General features: G+C 51.6%; 1 protein-coding gene across 1 annotated transcript in view; it reads right to left on the reverse strand.

Moving 5' to 3' along the window:
• The window catches only part of LOC103585641 (microtubule-associated serine/threonine-protein kinase 1), a 22,622-nt gene extending 4,285 nt beyond the window's left edge, over positions 1 to 18,337 (reverse strand). The window contains exons 1-18 of the mRNA XM_008566661.1: positions 17,975 to 18,337; positions 17,455 to 17,530; positions 15,731 to 15,809; positions 13,544 to 13,704; positions 13,302 to 13,377; positions 12,920 to 13,129; positions 9,879 to 9,980; positions 9,664 to 9,796; positions 9,516 to 9,583; positions 6,499 to 6,584; positions 6,201 to 6,409; positions 2,575 to 2,713; positions 2,340 to 2,472; positions 2,038 to 2,203; positions 1,835 to 1,936; positions 1,544 to 1,666; positions 873 to 982; positions 77 to 255 (exon numbers count right to left, since the gene is read on the reverse strand). Coding sequence (XP_008564883.1) covers positions 77 to 255; positions 873 to 982; positions 1,544 to 1,666; positions 1,835 to 1,936; positions 2,038 to 2,203; positions 2,340 to 2,472; positions 2,575 to 2,713; positions 6,201 to 6,409; positions 6,499 to 6,584; positions 9,516 to 9,583; positions 9,664 to 9,796; positions 9,879 to 9,980; positions 12,920 to 13,129; positions 13,302 to 13,377; positions 13,544 to 13,704; positions 15,731 to 15,809; positions 17,455 to 17,530; positions 17,975 to 18,140 — 2,318 coding nt within the window. The 5' untranslated portion in view covers positions 18,141 to 18,337. The remainder of the gene's footprint in view (positions 1 to 76; positions 256 to 872; positions 983 to 1,543; positions 1,667 to 1,834; positions 1,937 to 2,037; positions 2,204 to 2,339; positions 2,473 to 2,574; positions 2,714 to 6,200; positions 6,410 to 6,498; positions 6,585 to 9,515; positions 9,584 to 9,663; positions 9,797 to 9,878; positions 9,981 to 12,919; positions 13,130 to 13,301; positions 13,378 to 13,543; positions 13,705 to 15,730; positions 15,810 to 17,454; positions 17,531 to 17,974) is intronic.
• Positions 18,338 to 18,396: the final 59 nt, after the last annotated feature.

Raw genomic sequence — 18,396 nt, forward strand, 5'->3', positions numbered from 1 at the left:
GGGGGGGGTAGCGGGCGTGGTCAGAAGAGACACGCCCCTAAGCCCCGTCCCCAAACCCAGCCCGTCCCCTGCTCACATCTCCGGGGAGCCCCCTCTCCAGGTCTTCTCACGCAGGGTCAGGCCGCCCAGCCCCTCCCGCTTGCCGGCCACCTTCTCCTCGGGGCCCTTGGCGCTCGGCTCCCGCTTGCTGACCCCTGATGCAGCTACGGGGGTCTTGGGCTCGTGCTGCGACAGCTGCTCCATGCTGCTATATACCTGCAAAGGGGGTAGGTGGCAGGGGGAGACCAGTACAGACCCCGGGTCCCGCCTTGGTTCCGCAGCCAATCGGCTTCCGGCTACTGGACCCGCCCACACCACGCTCCACCCTCCCAATTCTGGGCTGTTCCCAACAACCTAAAATTCTTCAGCTTAGGCCTCACCCCTTGGCCCCTCCTTATTCGAGGCCCCGCCTCCCAGGCCCTGACCAATCTGCTCTGGACCAGGCCCCACCCAATTTACGTCTACCCTTGCCCAGGCTAGGCCTGGCATCCCTCTACAAGTTGCTCCCCAAAGCATGACCTTGCTCGGCTTTGCCCCGCCCCACTGTGGGTCTCATCTGCTCAACTGTCCTGGTCCCCGTTAGATTCCACTCAATGCTAAGGGCCCGTCCCATAGATCTCCATCCCGCCTCCCTCCAGGCCTCACCACTCCCAGACCCCCGCCCCATCAGTAATTCCCGATCCTGAAGACCTCGAGCGCCTGGGCCCTGCTCCCCACAGCCTGTCCGGGCCCGCCTCTACCCACTTCTTCAACCCAGACCCTGCAAGGAGACAAAGACCGGACCCCAGCCAGACCCCAGGTCCCGCCCCACCCTAAGCTCAGCCTTAGCCCACCTTGCTGAAGCGCGGGGAGCAGGAGGAGAACTGGCGGATCTCCACGGGCTCCTCCTCCGTCGTGTCGTCCTCGTCATAGGAGTTCACGTGGTGATACCTGTCTGAGCGGGCTGGGGAGTGGGGGTGGGCCATGACCGCGGGCACGGGTCAGTTCCTCTGATCATACCCCCAATGGAACCCGGTCCTGGTTCCAGCCCAGCCTACAGGCCAGGCCACGCCCCTGCCTCATTCTCAGATCCGATTCAGGCTCCGCCCACAGGCCGGGTCCCTGCCCCACTCTCAAAGGCTGGTATAGCCCCGCCTCCGGAGAGGCCACACCCCCAGATCCCACCTACAGCGCCCTGCACCCCACCTCTGCCTCAGGCCAGCCCACGCCCCTGCCTCTTCTTGGTCCTAGCACCACCCTCTAGCCTAAGCCGAGGCCCGGTCTTGGAATTCAGCCCTGTCCAGGACCCACCCCTACCCCAACCTCAGTTTCTTACCTAGTTCTTAGCCTGAGCGCCGCCCCATGCCAGGCCACGCCTCATCTTGCCACGCCCCCGCCACAACTTCCGCCTTCTCACCTAGGCGTCTGATGTGTATCTAGCAGGGCCCCAGCCTAAGCCTTACCCTAAGACACCTCTCCCCATATCCTACCCTCCACCTAGGCCCCGCCCCATGTCCCCACTCACTATCGAAATAACTGGTGTCATCTTCAGACTCTAGGTGGGGGATGAACTCAGCTTTCTGCCTCAGCAGCCCAGTCCAGTCCAGTTCTCTAAAGAAACTGTGCTGCTTCACCTCAAAGGCGCCACCTGGGAGAGAAGGGATTCGAGCGACAGCTGATGGCCAGCCCAAGCAGCCCAGCCCCCCACCCCGTCTTCCACCCTAGGGCTACAGCACAGGCTGGGTCTGGGATTATGGATCCTGCTCCCTACCAACGGCACCCAGCCCTCAGCTCCTCTGCACCGCAGACCCCTTACCTGCCCCAAGCCGGAGCAGAGGGTTGGTCTGCAGGAGGCTGGATATCAGGAGCTGGGCGTCTGTGGGCAGGGCCTCCTCTCCTTCGGGCCACAGGATGTCATCTGCAATGCAAAGCAGGGTGGGGGTCACTTTTGGAGTCCAGGGGGCCCTGGGCCGGCCCATGTCCCCGTACAGCCCGCCTACCCACTGCAGAGGAGCGTACCACTGATGACCTGTCCAAAGAGCTCTTCCGGCGTGTCTCCGAAGAAGGGCACGCAGCCCACCAGGAACTCGTACAGAATGATCCCCATGGCCCACCAGTCCACTGGCTTGCCGTAGCCCTGGCGCAGGATGACCTCGGGCGCGATGTACTCTGGGGTCCCACACACCTGGGGGCAGGCTGTCAGCCCACACCCTGGCCGCAGAAGGGGCCTAGGGGGAGAGCTGCGCCACCCACCAGGCCCTGGGCCCCCAGGTCCTGCCGCGTCACTCCACCCGTGGCGACCCCCATGCCCGTGCACACACCTGTTTGTCCAGGAATTCCCGGGCATCCTTCTCGATATGGCCCTCATACAAGTTGGTGGTGAGGCTCATGAGCCCCATTTTGGAGAGGCCGAAATCCGTGAGCTTGATGTGACCCATGGAGGTTATGAGGAGGCTGCAGACACGGGGCGGGGGGTGCTCAGAGGCCAGGCCCTTGCGTTTCATCCCTGGGCCTCCCAAGGGGCAGAGAGGGTGTGATGGACAAGACCAAGCTCACTTGTCAGGCTTGAGGTCACGGTGCACAATGCCGTAGTTGTGCAGGTACTCCAGGGCCAGCACCGTCTCAGCGAAGTACATGCGGGCCATCTCTACGGGCAGCGCCCCGATGTTCTTCAGCAGGGTGGCACAGTCGCCACCTGCGGGCCAGGGAATGGACCATGTGAAGAGGGAGGCACCCAATGACCCAGAGTCAAGCCCTCGTCTCACCAAAGCACCAAGTCCTCACATTACCTTGCACCCATTTTACAGATAGGGAAAACTGAAGCTCAGGGAGAGGCCTCCCTCTCCCCAGGTCACACAGGGAATTGCCCTCTCCCAGGCTTCTCTGGTCCACTCAGCCATCCTCCAAAGGATGATCAGCCCATTTTACATACAAAGGGACTGACACTCAGAGAGAGGTCCAGTCATGCAGGGAGTTGATTGTGGAGGTGAGTTTTGATTGGGACCTCCCTGCTTATTGACTGTTGGGAGTGCAGCCCTTGAATCTTATGGCATCTGAATCTTGAGGGTCAGGAACCTGAAAATGAAGGTTCTGACCTCTCCAGATTTACCATAAGTGACACTGGCATTTTAGTCTCCCCAATATCCATTCCCTCTGCCTTTTTTTTTGGGGGGGGGGGGCTGGCCAGTACAGGGATCCAAACCCTTGACCTTCGTGTTATAACACCACACTCTACCAACTGAGCCAACCGGCCGGCCTCTCCATTCCCCCTTTTTCTTACAAGGGTTAGATTTCCTTCCAGGTGCAGCTGCTGGGTCAACATGTAACCCAAGTAGCTCCAGCGAGTCAGCCCTTGGAATTCTTTTTTTTTTTTTTTCCATAAGGATTGCTAAGCTTGTCGGATGTACTCTGGGGCCTGCTGGATGGCGAGCTTGCTAGATCAGGGCTTGTCTGCAGGGAAACCCACACATAGGAGAGCACAGTCAAGAGATACAGAGATTCCTGATGGTATGGTTTGAGCACCTAGATACAGCCATACCTGAAGGTGATCTTGACTTTTCAATCATACGAGCCAGTACATTTCTTTCTTTCTTTTTTCTTTTCTTTCATTTCTTTCTTTCTTTATTTTTTTTTCCTTTTTGTCTTTTTTCGTGTCCGGCAATGGATCGCAACCCTCAGTGTCGCGCCCGCACCTCGCTCAGCCAGTGAGCGGGAACCGGTCTGTATGTGGGATCCAAACCCTCGGTGGGAGCGCCGCCGCGCTCCCAAGCAGCGCACTGTAGCAGTGCGCCACCGGGCCGGCCCATTCTTTCATTTCTTTTAGCTGGGTTTCAGAAGCTGACAAACCAGACTCACTGAGGGTGGGGCCTGGGAATCTGCATTTGAGCACACCTACTATGTTGTTTGTTTGTTTTNGGAGCGCCACCACGCTCCCAAGCGGCGCACTGTAGCAGTGCGCCACCGGGCCGGCCCATTCTTTCATTTCTTTTAGCTGGGTTTCAGAAGCTGACAAACCAGACTCTCTGAGGGTGGGGCCTGGGAATCTGCATTTGAGCACACCTACTATGTTGTTTGTTTGTTTGTTTTCTAAAAGATGACTGGTAAGGGGATCTTAACCCTTGACCTGGCGCTGTCAGCACCACGCTCTCCCAAGTGAGCTAACTGGCCATCCCTATACAGGATCTGAACCCGCAGACTTGGTGTTATCAGCATCGCACTCTCCCGAGTGAGCCACAGGACTGGCCCCCTACTATGTTCTTGACCCACTAAAAAGGTTCCCAACTACACCTCCTTCTCCTCCTCTGCCACGACCCTAGACTAGAGTGGAGGTCTCCACCCTGGTCTCCCTGCTTCTGACCTGCCTACAGCAGCCGAACAGATATTCTTAAACATAAGTCAGACCGTGTCCACTTTGCCCCAGTCACTTCCTGTTGTCCTTGTAATAAAATCCAATGCTGTCTGGGCTGCGGGAGGCCCTGCACACTCGGCTTTTCCACCTCTCCATCCTCATCTCCCAACTCTCCCCCTTGCTTGCTCGCTCGGCTCCATCTCCACTAGCCTCCTCACTACTCCAAGTCCAGACACACTCTCCGCTAAGATGCTTTACACAAAGGGGTCACTTTTCCCAGCACAATCCAGGCCTCAGAGAGGCCCCCTGCCCACCTGTGTCCTCACCACCTCCTCCAGTCTTCTCATCCTTGCTGCCATTGTCACTATGTGAAACAGCACTGTCTCCTTTGGCTTGTTTTGCCTGTTTACTGTCTGTCTACACAGGCCAGAATGCAGCCTCCATGAGGGAGGCGTGTCTGTGCGGCTCCCACTCTGCCACCAGCACTTAGCACAGCATGTGGCACAAGGGAGACAATGAGGACATTTGCTGAGTGACTGGATGGCTGACTAAGGCTTGGGGGTGGCTCAGCTGCGTCCGCATGAGATCATGTGTGTATCCCAATCACCACAGCATGTGTGTATTTGGGCAAGGGATAGATTGTTATTTGGGTGGATACAGACATGGATGGATAAATAAACAGATGAAAAGTTACATATACATTGATGGTGGGATGGATGGATAAACTGATGGGTGAATTGTGGATAAAAGGATAGAGCTAAGGGCCGGCCCGTGGCTCACTTGTGAGAGCGTGGTGCTGACAACACCAAGTCACCGGTCATCTTTAAAAAAAAAAAAAGGATAGAGCTTGCTAACTAGATATAGATGGATAAGTAGATAACAGGTAAATGAGATGAATGCTGGGACGGAGGCTTGGATGAATGAATAAAAATACAGATCATAATTGATGGATGAGTGATAGATTAATAAACAGATCGATACTGGTGGATTGATGGATGATGAATGAGTGGGTGGATAAACAGATGAATGAATGAAAGGACAGATATATAAAAAGGTTGATGCATAAAAAATAAATATAAAATACAAAGAGTAAACCCTAATGTGAACTATGGACTTATAGTTAATAATAATGTATCAATATTGGTTCATCAATTGTAACAAATTTACCACACTAATAAGGATGTAAATAATAGCGGAAACTGGGGGGGAGGGGGAAACGGAAGGGGATATGTGGGAACTCCCTGTATTTCTGATCGATTCTCCTGTAAACCCAAAACTCCTTTCAAAAACCAGTCTATTAATTTATAAAAATATATGTATAGGGCTGGCCCTTTAGCTCAGTTGGTCAGAGCACAGCCTTGTAACAGCAAGGTCAAGGGTTCAGATCCCCATATCAGACATTTGCCAAAACAAACAAACAAACAAAAATATATGTATAATGTGTAAACAGAAATATGCTGGACAAACAGAAGGATAACCAGATGAATGGATGGACGGAGAGATGGATTAACAAGCAGGTGCATGAATGTATGGATAGAGAAACGGATGGGTTTGCAAATGAATAAATAATAGGACAGACAGATGGATAATGGATAAATAAGGGTTAATGAGATGGGCGTATCTATATTGAATGAAATGAAAAACAGATAAACCAATAGTCGACTGGAGAAATAAACACGTGGAATGGCTGGACAGATCAGTGACTGGATGGATAAACTGGTGGACAGACATACAGGCAGACAGCCCACATGGTGACTGTGGCTCAGGGAGGCTCCCCAGCGGCTGGGACTATGTGCATGCCCCCGTCTTCCCTGCAGCCCATCGGGGAGCCAACCTTCCACATATTCCATGACCATGCAGAGGTGGCGCCGGGTCTCGAAGGAGCAGAACATGCCAACCACAAAGGGGTTCTCAGCAAAGGTGAGGATGTCGCGTTCCACGAAGGCCTGCTGGATCTGGTTGCGCAGGATCAGGTTCTGTTTGTTGATCTTCTTCATGGCAAAGCGCTGCCGCGTGTCCCGGTGCCGCACCAGGTAGACAGCACTGCAGGGGGAGAGAGCGAGGACCGGCTGTCACCTCCGAGACACCCGGCCTCCGCCACCCTCCCCCTGCCAGAGCCCCGGGTGGCTCACCCGTAGGCACCATTGCTTATGAGCTTGATGGTGTCAAAGTCATTTTCCCCAGGTGGTTTCTTGGCCTTGGTGGTGCTGCTGCGGCCCTGCAAGGGAAAGATGGAGAAAGCCATCGTCATCATCATGAGAGTTGGACTTCTGTTATTCTATGTTACACATGGGGAAACTGAGGTACAGAGAGGGTGAGTCCTTCATCCAAGTGCCACAGTGAGGGAGTAATGAAGTCAGGACTTGAACCTAGGACTGATTCTGACAACATATTTCTAACTTCTTCCATTAGAAAAGATAGAAGAAAACCTACATAAAGGATAATCACCCTAACATAAATATATAAAGAGTTCCCAGAAATCAATAACAAAAGCTGAACAATTGAAGAGAAAAAAGTGCACAAGGCATGTGAACTAGAGTTAAAGCTCTTAAATATATGAAAAGATGTCCAATCTCACATATAATGACAGAAAGGCAAATTAAAACTACCACAAGATACCATTTTTTACCTAGCAAAGTCTGTGGGCAAAGCCATGGGGAAACTATACCTATCTTTTGGGAGTGTAAATTAGTACAACCCCCACAGGAGGTACTTTGGTATATATCAGAATTACAAAAGCATGTTCCCATTGACCCAGCAATTTTGCTTTTGAATTTATGCTACAGTCCATATGTCCATCTATAGGAAATTGGTTGTATAAACACATGAGCATCTGTATAAAGGAATATATATATATATATTTTTTTTTTTTAAAAGATGACTGGTAAGGGGATCTTAACCCTTGACTTGGTGTTGTCAGCACCACGCTCAGCCAGTGAGCGAACCGGCCATCCCTATATGGGATCTGAACCCGGGGCCTTGGTGTTATCAGCACCGCACTCTCCCGAGTGAGCCACGGGCCGGCCCCTGTATAAAGGAATATTGTGCCACTGTTAAAAAGAATGAGGAATCTCTTTGTACACTGATTTAGAAAGCTCTCCAAACTATTTTACTAAGTTGAAAATAGGCAAAGGACAATATGTACTATATGCTTTTGTGTATTAAAAAAAAAAAAGAAAGAGAAAAAGTGGTAAAATAAAACTATGTAATCGTATTTGGGGAATATAGGGCAATGCGGGGCATGGGTGGGAGTAAGATTTTTCACTATCTTTCTTGAAAATTATTTTGATTTTTCTTAGGACAAAGAGATTTTATTACATAGATATTACACAGAAAGAGCTATGAGATATAAAAATATTGAACTTGTATGCTCCTAAGAATGTAGGCTAAGGGCCGGCCCGTGGCTCACTTGGGAGAATGTGGTGCTGGTAACACCAAGGCCACGGGTTCAATCCTATATAGGGATGGCCAGTTCGCTCACTTGGGAGAGTGTGGTGCTGACAACACCAAGTCAAGGGTTAAGATCCCCTTACCGGTCATCTTTTTTTATAAATAGAAAGTACCTCGGGATTAAAAGGTTTTTGTAGAGACATTTGCAGGGCTGAATGGTTAGTTCAATTGGTTAGAGTGTGGTGCTATAACATCAAGATCAAAGGTTCAGATCCCCTTAACAGCCAGTTACCAAAAAAATATTGGACACAAAAATTCACAGAATTACAGAGAGAAATTGCTCAAAACAAAGATTTAACACATCTCTCAGGAGCTATTAGATCAATCAGGCAAAAAAAAAAAAAAAAGAATAGGGAGATGGAAGATTTGAATCACTCAATTAACAAGTTCAGTTGAATGGAATAACACAGAATCCTACAAACAACAATTAGAGATAAATACCTTTTTAGAGTTTTAGACTTTTGAGTGATGTCATTCCATTACCTATTCAAAAAATTAAACAAATGGCATATATAGTGAGATTCTTTAATATATATATATGTAAAAAGGAAAGATGTGTGTGTATGTGGGTCAATGTATAGACACAATTTGAAACAAAGATCACAAACTCAAGTGAATTAAGGGGCCAGCTAGGCCAGGTGGAGGCCGTGGGTGGCTGGAGGTCAGGTACCCAATATCACAGGGCAGTCGAGTCAGTGCCAGCTGGTTCCACCACAAAGTTTTCAGAACTTCAAGAGGAGACCTAAACCCAGATTTTGAGGCTAAATCTCCTGATTTTTATATTTTGCTTCAAATTTTCTAAAAACACTAGATAGTTCAGAGAACATATGTGTGGCCATTATGGCAAACAGTCTCTACTAGACATCTGGAACATCCATCACAGTGTGGTTGGCCTGGTGGTGGGATTATGGCAGTTTTCACCAAACTGAGCTGCCATTAACACATGCAGCCAGCCAGCTCATTCAGAAGCCCACGTAGCGTTCCTCAGTAAGTTAAACATAGAGTTACCATAGGACCCAACAACTCCACTCCTAGGTATATACCCAAAAGAACTGAAATCAGTTGCTCAAACAAACACAAATTTTTATAACAGCACTAATCACAGTCGCCAAAAATGGAAACAACCCAATGTCCACCAATGGATGAATGGATAATACAATGGAATATTATTCAGCCTTAAAAAGGAGTGAAGCACTGATACTCACTACAATGTGAATAAACCTCAAAAATATTATTGTAAGTGAAATAAGCCACACAGGAAAGGCCACAGATTGTATGACTCCATTGATATGAAATGTCCAGAACAGGCAAATCCGTAGAGACAGAAAGTAGATCAGTGGTTGCCAGGGGCTGGGAGGAGCGACTCTAACGGGGATGGCGTTTCCTTTTGGGGTGATGAAAAAGGTCTGGAACTAGATAGATGTAATGATTGTACAACATTGCGAATGTACTAAATGCCACTGAATTCTCCATTTTAAAATGGTTAAAATGGTATGTTTTGTTATGTGTATTTTACCATGACAAGAAAAAAGCTCATAAAGGAAGAGCTACTATTAATCCCATTTTTCAGATGGGAAAACTGAGGTTCAGAGTGTGGGACCAAGAGATCCACACAGCCTGAGGGTAGAGAGGCAGGAGGCGAGCCCCGTCCTGCCTGCCTCCGGACCAGAGTGCTAACTGCTGGGCAAACTGGTCTTACCTCTGAGAGGTCGTCTTGCTCGGGAGTGTTGGAGCCACCACTGTCCTGTTCCTCCAGGTGCACCACATCTAGTGAGGGACTGAGAGTGAGGACGGGCTGGGGTCAGGGCTTGTTCACCCATCGTCCACCTGCGCCCACCAGCTGGCACCTGGAAAGGGGTCACGGGTGAGGCCAAGCTGGCGGATGATGTAGCGGGGAATGTCCGTCTTTACAAGGTGACCCTCCTTGGCGTGTCCCTCAGCCGCCTCCAGCAGGTGGTAGAACTCCTCTGGGTTGAATTCCTGAGGCAGGGCAGAAGCAGGCTTGCTGCAGGTTCCAAGGGACCCCCCCTACCAGCCCCTCACCAATTCCCAGGCCCCTTACCAGGCACTCCAGCAGCCTCGCAGGGCGAGAGATGATAATGAGCAACTTCTTCACCAGCTGAGTGACAAAGGCCACCTCCAAGCTCTCCGATCTTTCATAGGCCTGAGTGGGGGGCACAGGGAGTGGGATTCACAGGCACGCTGCTTCAGCAGGGCCCCTCTCCCAGCACCAAAAAGTACACACTGCTGCTGTTGTCTCATTTTACAAGTGGGAAAACTGACACCCAGGCCACAGAGTAAAAATATTGATGATAATAATGTAATAATGATAATGATAATAATAATGATAAATAATAATGATTATAGCAAACACAGTCCTAAAACCTTCAGTCATTCAGCTCATCTTCAAAACAGCCCCATAATCCAGGCCGAGTTAAAATCCCTCTGCCAGGCATGCTCTCCCCCTGAGTCCCCACGTGGCTCCCTTCTCCTCTTTCAGATCTCTGCTCAGTTGTCACCTCCTTGCCTATACTAACCCCCAACCCCACCTGACCTAAAATCTCACCCTGCCTCCTGGCAGCACCCTCAATTGCCATTAACCTGCTCTACTTTTTTTCCATCATATGAATTCCCTCTAACACGCTATCAATTTAATCTATCATGTCTATCAGGACTGGGACTTGGGTAAAGCAAATAGGCACACACCTTGGGCACCAAAAACTCAGTCTTCAAGATAACTAATACCTTAATGCAATATTTGGAAAAAATCAAAATTAATGCAAAAAATCCATGATAAACAAAATATTGAAATCTAAATAAAGACAGAATCCAACAGGGCTGTGACAAGCCATACTGGAGCCTGAGGCAAGAGAAAAAAGGTGCACTGATCTATATGTGTTTTAGTGTGTTTCTTAAAATGTCTAGTGGTTTCGGGCCAGCCCGGTGGCGCACTGCTATAGTGCGCCACTTGGGAAGTGCGGCGGCACTCCCACCGAGGGTTCGGATCCCACATACAGACCGGTTCCCGCTCACTGGCTGAGCAAGGCATGGGAGCAACACCGAGGGTTGCGATCCCGTTGCCGGTCCTGGTCTGGTACGGGGGCGACACTGAGGGTTGCGATCCGTTGCCGGACATGGAAAAAGACAAAAAGGAAAAAAAAAAATGTCTAGTGGTTTCATTGAAAATATTACTATCGATGCGTTTGTTTCCGTTAAAACCAGGAAAATAAAGGGCTGGCCCGTGGCTCACTTGGGAGAGCGTGGTGCTGACAACACCAAGTCAAGGGTTAAGATCCCCTTACTGGTCATCTTTTAAAAAAAAAATGTAAACTTAAAATAATGTTGTGGGGGCTGGCCGGTTAGCCCAGTTGGTTAGAGCGTGGTGCTGATAAGACCCATCCAGGATTCGATCCCTGCATGGCCAGCTGCCACATACACACAAAATTAATAATATTGTTGTGAGTTTTAACTACCTACTCTTTGATTTTTAAAATAATTACTTTAATACTCGGGGGTGGGGGGGATGGCACAGAATTAGTCACTTGCCCCACCCTGGTCCCAGCCTTAATGGTTTTTTTTTTTTTTTTTTTTGCTGACAGATATAGGGATTGAACCCTGGACCTTGGTGTTATCAGCACCATGATGCTAACCAACTGAACTAACCAGCCAGCTTACCTGATGCCTACTGTTTGTTCACCTTCTCTCTCTTCCTGCTAGAATGTCAGCTCCCCCAAAACAGGGATTTTTGTTTGTTTTAATTCCAGTGGATTCTCCAGCTTCTAGGATAGTGCCAGACCCACAGTAGATGCTTAGTAAATATTGGTGGAATTAATGAATGAGCAAACCCCCTCTTTATAGGAGAACTGAAGCACAGAGAGGTTAAGTGACATGGCAAAGGCTGCACAGCAAGTAAGAGACGAGTTGGATGTGAACCTAGGCTGTCTGGAGTCTGTGCCCTCGGCTCTATGGACCTAGTGGCAGAATGTAGACTGAAACCCAGATCTGACACCAAAGGTGATGACACCAACATGCTGTCTTTCAGGTCTGGGCTGGGGGCCTGGAGCCCAGAGACCCATATTCTGGTCCCTGTGCCCTTATCCAACCTCATCTCACAACAGTACAGTCACTTGGCTTCTGTGTTCCTGAAATTTCCCCCACTGCCTTCCTGCCTCAGGGCCTTTGCCTATGCTGTTCCCTCTTCTCAAAACACCTTCCCTCAAGTTCTTCTCATAGCTGCCACTTCCTCCTTATTTTTGCCCTAATTTCAGTGTCACATCCTCCAGGAAGGCCTCTGTGGATCTTACAGAGGAGATCCTGACACTCCATCTGGCTGCCCTGTTCTAAGTGTCAGCCAAAATCATTGCATTCCTTCCTTTGTTTGTTTCCATGTTTCTCGTTGGTATCCCACACTAGAATATTAGCCCCACAAGGGCGGGAATACTTGTTCACTGTTGTGTTCCCAGTGCCCAGCACACAGTAGGTGTTGAGTAAATGCTATCTGTGGGGGCTGGCTGAAATAAATAAATAAATAAATAAATAAATAAATAAAATGCTATCTGTGATCATTGACTTGAATTGGGGGCATTATCTTGTTTACTTTCATTCATTAATCCATTCACTTAACCAACATTCATTGAGCACCTACTGTGTGCTGGGCAATGTGCCAGACACCAGGGACACTGCAGTAAACAGAACAGAGAAGCCCCAACCCCACCTGTGAAGTTGACATTGGAATAGAGGAGACAAGAAAAAAAAATAATCAAAAATATCCACTATGATAGATCATGTTAAGTATTAAGGAGAAACTAAAGACTAAGTCGGTGGTGTGAGCAGAGTTAGAGATTTTAAATGGGGGGCGGGGTCTAGGAGGCCACCTGAGAAGTCGACATTTGAGGAGAGACCTGAAGGAGGTTAAGGAGGTTAAACTCCAGCCTCCACCATCAGACCTAGGATGGGGACCAGGTCCTTCTCTTCCACCCCTGAATCCTCAGCTCCACACCAGTGCCTGGCACGTGGCAGGTGCTTCCTGAATGGATGTGGGGGCATCGGACAGGATTCGTGGGTGCAGAGCCTGAGAAGGGGCCGGCCTCCGCGTGCACGCACATCCTGCAGCAGCTTCTCCAGGTTCTCCTGCAATTCGTAGAAGTAGACCGTGGTGATGAGTCCGTCTCGCGACTTGGTGAGGCAGTCCCGGGCCAGCTCGATGATCTGGTGGTGGATGAAGCTGAGCACGCCGTCGGCCAGCGGCAGCACGCTGTCAGGTTCGTAGGCCCGGGTGAAGTCGCGCAGCTTCTCCTCCATCTGCGCGGTGGCCTGCGTGGGGGACAGAGGCAGGGCAGGGATGCTGGCGCGCGGCTGGGCCCAGAGGCTGTCGCCGCCGGGAGCCTGCGCTGCGCTCTCCGGCCACCAGGGGGCACGCGGGGCTAAGGTGAGCGAGAGCCCGGGCTGCCCCGACTCCCCGCGGCCGCCCCGCGCCCCGCCCCACCTTCGGGAACCTCTCCTTGTAGACGTGGTTCATCATCACGATCTCGTTGTCGTAGGAGGAGGGGGAACGCCCGGGGCTGCGGGGAAAGAAGCCCCTCCTGTCCGAGCCGGCAGACAGGCATCAGGTCCCCCCAGGTCTAACCCATCATACGGCAAGCCCACTTCATTCACAGGGAAAGGGGTCTCTCAATTCACAAGCCCCCAGATCGTCAGCTTGGGTGGGGGGCGACCGTGCCTGCCCACCTGAGGCTCCGCGAGCGGGGCCGCACGGCCGGGGAGCGACGGCCGCCATCCTCGTCTGTGATGCTCTCGGTGCTGCCGAAGTGTTTGGAGAGGAAGTGGAGCTCGTCCACGGTGGGCTGGTAGGGCAGCTGGTGCAGGCGCTCCTGGGAGGAGCAGGAGGACTGGGGGAGGGGCGGGGCCGGGGTCAGAGCCGCCGCGAGCCCCCCGCAGCTCGGGACCCTGGGGTGGGACTCCCCGGCTGATGGGACACTGGGCAAGGCCAGCATCAGGACCTGATTTAGGATCCCTGGATCCCAGGGCCCTGGTTGAGACTTCTGGTGACAGACGGGTGGACAGGGACAGACTCGGCTAGGGACAGTGACACAGACATGGATGTGGCCAGAGGGAACTTGGTAAAACTTGAGTCATGTCCCTCCTCTGTTCAGAACCCTCCATGGCTCCCACCTTACTTAAACACTCAAGTCCTCCTCGTGGCCCACAAAGTCCTGCACCATCTGGACATCACCTCCTCCCACTCTCCCCGTTGCTGGCTGTACTCCAGCTGCAGTGGCCTCCTTGATGGTCCTTGAAAAATCCAGGCCACCTCCTGCCCCCGGGTCTTTGCATAGCCTGTCCCCTCTTCTTGGAACCCTGTACTACTGATCGTGTCTTCTCCTCCTTCAAGTCTTTGCTTAAATATCACCCCTCGGGAGGCCTCCTCTGAACACACATCCATCATTTCCTATTTCTACCCTATCTTGTTTCCTCTTGATTCATCTCCCAACATTCTACGTCTTTATTATTTATTTGTTATTGTTTGCTATCTGCTCCTCGAGGCAGGGATTTGGCTCTGGTTGGTCCCTAGTCAGGATCTGGCATGCAGTCAGGGCAAACACAGACCCACAGACATCAGCGAAGAGACACAACACCCACTTGATTCTGCCTACAGTCAGAATGATCTTTTTAAACAGCACATCACTCACTCCTCTGCTTAAACCTCCTCATCCCATCCGTATCTACATTTTTTTCTTTTTTTTTTTTCCGTATCTACTTTTGAAAAATATTTTTTCTTTTCCAGATGCTAATGCTAGAATTTTTTTAAAAAAATTTAATACATATTATCTATAACCTACAGAATAACAATTTTGAATAGTTCTAGGGCTGGCTTAGTTGGTTAGAGCAACACCTCGTAACACCAAGGTTAAGGGTTCAGATCCCCAAACTGGCCCAAAACAAAACAAAAAATCAAATAGTTCTAAATATAATTTTAGTGCAATTTAATGTAAGGCAATAAAGTCATTCTATGGCTCCCCCACTGCACTTAGAATAAAAGCCACCTCCCTGCCCTGGCCAAAAGTCTCAACATGATCAAGGTCATTATCTGCATCACCACTATTCTTTCCCCTCCAACCAAAGCTCCAGCCACGTGAGGCTACCTTCAACTTTCCACATGCAGCAAGTCCTCTGTGGCTTCTGGGAGTTTGTACATGCTGTTCCCCCTTCCTGGAGCACCCTTCTTCCTCTCTTCCCCTGCCAAACTCCTGCTGATCCTGTCTTAACTTCAATGCCACCTCCTCCAGGAAGACTTCCTTGACTCTCCAGCTGAATCACATTTCTTTCCTCTGCTGTCACCTTGCCTTGTGCTGCTCCCATCACAGTTCCAACTACCCCATGTTGTAACTACCTTCTTACTGGTCTGTTACCCTCATAAGGGCTGCATGAATCCTTGGGCCCTGGCGCAGCTCATAGAGCCTGCCCACTACATGACAAACTGGTGATAAATGTCTGCTGATCATCATAGCGATGGATGGATGAGTGGACCAGAGACACGGGTAGAAAAGAGGGCAGATGGAGAGAGTGTCTTGGGGTATTGCGGGGGGTAAGCCGATAGGCTCTGCACAAAAGCCATGGCCTGGCCCTGGCTAGCTACAGACATTTGGGCAAGTGTCTTAACTCACTGACCCTTAATGTCTTCATCTGTAAATGAGTCAGAAATGAGTAGGATCCCCAAGAATATGTACTGAGGGCAGAGAACAGGAGTTGGGGGGACCTGTAACTCGCTAATAGATGGTCAAGTGGACACTTTGGAGGAAAAAGAAACCCAGCCTCTCGTTCCACCCAGCCTGGGCTGCTGGTCTGTTGTGTACCTTCGGGCTGGAGGGCCCCCTGCAGCTCCTCCCCACCTGCCCACCCGCCTGCCGCACTCACCGAGACGGTGGAGCTGGGCGTGTTGGTGCCATAGCCAGATGAAGGGAGAGAGGCCAGAGACCAACGTCGACCATCCGCCCTAGAACCCAGCAAGGTGCTCAGAAGCTGCCTGCTCTCACCGGTCCCCGCACTCCTCAGGGTGTGAGAGAAGACTCTGGCCACAGCCAGGGCAGGAGGTGGGGGAATTTATCTGTGCTCTGAGATTCCTGAAGGCCCTCAGAGTCCAGGAGGTAAAGAGGTAGTCTGCCAGCCAGGTACCAGGGACGGGGAGACAGGATTAGTCTCTTCTGCTCCTCCCCACAATCCTCCTCTCTTGTCATCCCCCCCAAAAGCCCACCCAAGAAATTCATTCCAGAGGGACCCCAAAAGTCTACCCCTAGTGAACTCCCCTGGGAGGCCCCTTGGGCCCTCTCAGAGAAGAAAGGCCTCTCCCACAAACACACACACTCTCACATGCTCTTGTGTTTGGTGTCTCTACACTCTGGTGCACTCAGACATAATCACTCTCACACCCACACCCACTAGTTTTAGTGTGACTAGGATGGCAAGTTCACATGCTGGCAGTTCACACATTCACACTTCACACACAACACTCTCTCACACCTACACACACACGCTTACACTTGCACGCTGATGCACATTCCCATGGATGCGTGTGCAGGCACAGGCTCACTCACATATTCACAGTCTCACACTCACACGCGTCCACATCAGTACACAGATGGTACAGTCACGTGCACACACGCTCCACGCACAGGGCTGCTCCCTTGTCCCTTCCTCCCGGCGGTGCCCCAGTTCAGCCCTCTCTCCGTGCACATGAACACATTATGCCCAACCCTAGAGCTCTGTCTTGTTTCCCTGTTGCCCTCAGCTCAATTCTACATCGAGGGGAGCTTTCCCCTCCCTCCCAGGGAGCTGTCCTCTGTCCCCACTGTCCCCTGTGACTCCCACAGCACAGCCTTCATCGCCCTTCATAATGATCCCTGTTCTCTGGCCTGTGTGCCCCACTCGCCCCATATGCCCAGCTCCTAGAACATAGCAGGTGTTTAGACACCAATTTTAGAATAAATAGAGTTCGGGGGCTGGCTGGTCAGTTCAGTTGGTTACAGTGCAGTGTTATAACACCAAGTTCAAAGGTTTGTCGGATCCCAGTACCAGCCAGCCACAAAAATAAATAAATAGAAGTTTCTCCAGAAACATTAGAGGAACTTCTCTGCCTCCCCCAATTTCTCCAAAGGCCCCCAGAAAAGTCATTTAAGTACACTCTAGAGACTCTCGGAGAAAAACCAGGGATTCTTCCTCTTGGGCCCTTGAAAAATAGCCCTAGCAGCCTTCCCCCACTTCGGGGACCCAGAGTCCCTAGATGGGCAACATGCAGTCTGCGCTTGCGCACCTCAACTCTACTGCCCTGTCCTGTTGCTATGGAAACCCCAGGCCAGGAGCGCGAGGCTCTGGGAGACTGAGACCCCGGGCCCAGAGCGCACGCGTTTTCGCTCGGCCTCAGAGGAAGCCCCGCCCCCTTCCTATTGCAGATCAGCTATTGGCCCCGCCTTTTTAAGGCCCCACCCCGAAGGCTGGGCCGTCCTTCCCGCAGGGACCTTGGGGCGCGCTGCAGGTCCCCTCAGGCCTCAGCTCGGGTGCAATTAGGAGGGAACAGATGGCAGCCCAGACGGCGGTGGGGAGGGTCCAGCCGTGGTTCTGGGGCCCTGCTGGGAGGGACTCACCTTCGGGAGGAGGCAAATGAGAAGTGGGCAGGGGTGTTGGGGGAGAAGTTACGGGGGCTGTCCAGGGGACTGCTACCTGTGGCGGAAAGAGGGGGAGCTTTAGGCCTGGGTTGGAGGGCAATCCCTTCAGGCCTCTTGATCCCTAAAACCGGTGCGAACAGCAGCCCGTCGCTTCTCTAGCCTAGTCCCGCCTCTACACTGATTTAGCTGACGAGTCGGTCCAGCCTCCTGCAGGCCGATTCCGCCTTCGTCTGGGATGGCCCCGCCCCTCAGGTTTGGCTCCTCCTTTATGTCCCATCCACTTTCCAGTCTACTAGTTCCGCCCGAGCCTCCACCCACCAATGACCGTCCCTCTGCGGACTGGCCACGCCCACACATGGATGGTCCCGCCTCTTATCCAACCCGGGTCCGCCTCTATTCAGACTCAGACGCCCTCCTGCCGCATGGCCACGCCCCTCGCCTGTGGCCCCGCCTCCTGCAGTCTGGTCCACACCCACCAAGACTGCACCAATGGTCTCACCCAGGTGGCCTGGCAGCGGGGAGTGGGGTCTCGGCAGCGTGGGTGAGGTGCTGGTCAGGATGAGGCTTTTCCTGTTACTGGTGCGGCAGCTGTGGGGAAGGCGAGGCAGAGGGGCCGGCCAGGCAGCAGCCCAGTGAGTTCTTAAGCCCAGCCAGCCGGTCTCCATGCTCAAATCCCCGCCTATCTCCCATCCGTGTGTGCTGGTGGCGCCCCTGAAGGACTACTCGAAGGGGAGGTGGTGGAAGCCTCAGCAGGACTATGTATGGCAGGGGATGCACGTGTGTGAGAGACTCCCAGTGTGGATCATGTACGGGGCACAGTGTCAGTCATGGTGTGATAGTCATGGTGTCTATGTGACACTATTGGTGATACTGAGTGTCTGTGTCCTTCGGTCTGTATGTGACATTCACTGTATGTATCTA

Source organism: Galeopterus variegatus, unplaced genomic scaffold, assembly GCF_000696425.1.
Source record: "Galeopterus variegatus unplaced genomic scaffold, G_variegatus-3.0.2 Scaffold259, whole genome shotgun sequence".
NCBI lineage: Eukaryota > Metazoa > Chordata > Mammalia > Dermoptera > Cynocephalidae > Galeopterus > Galeopterus variegatus.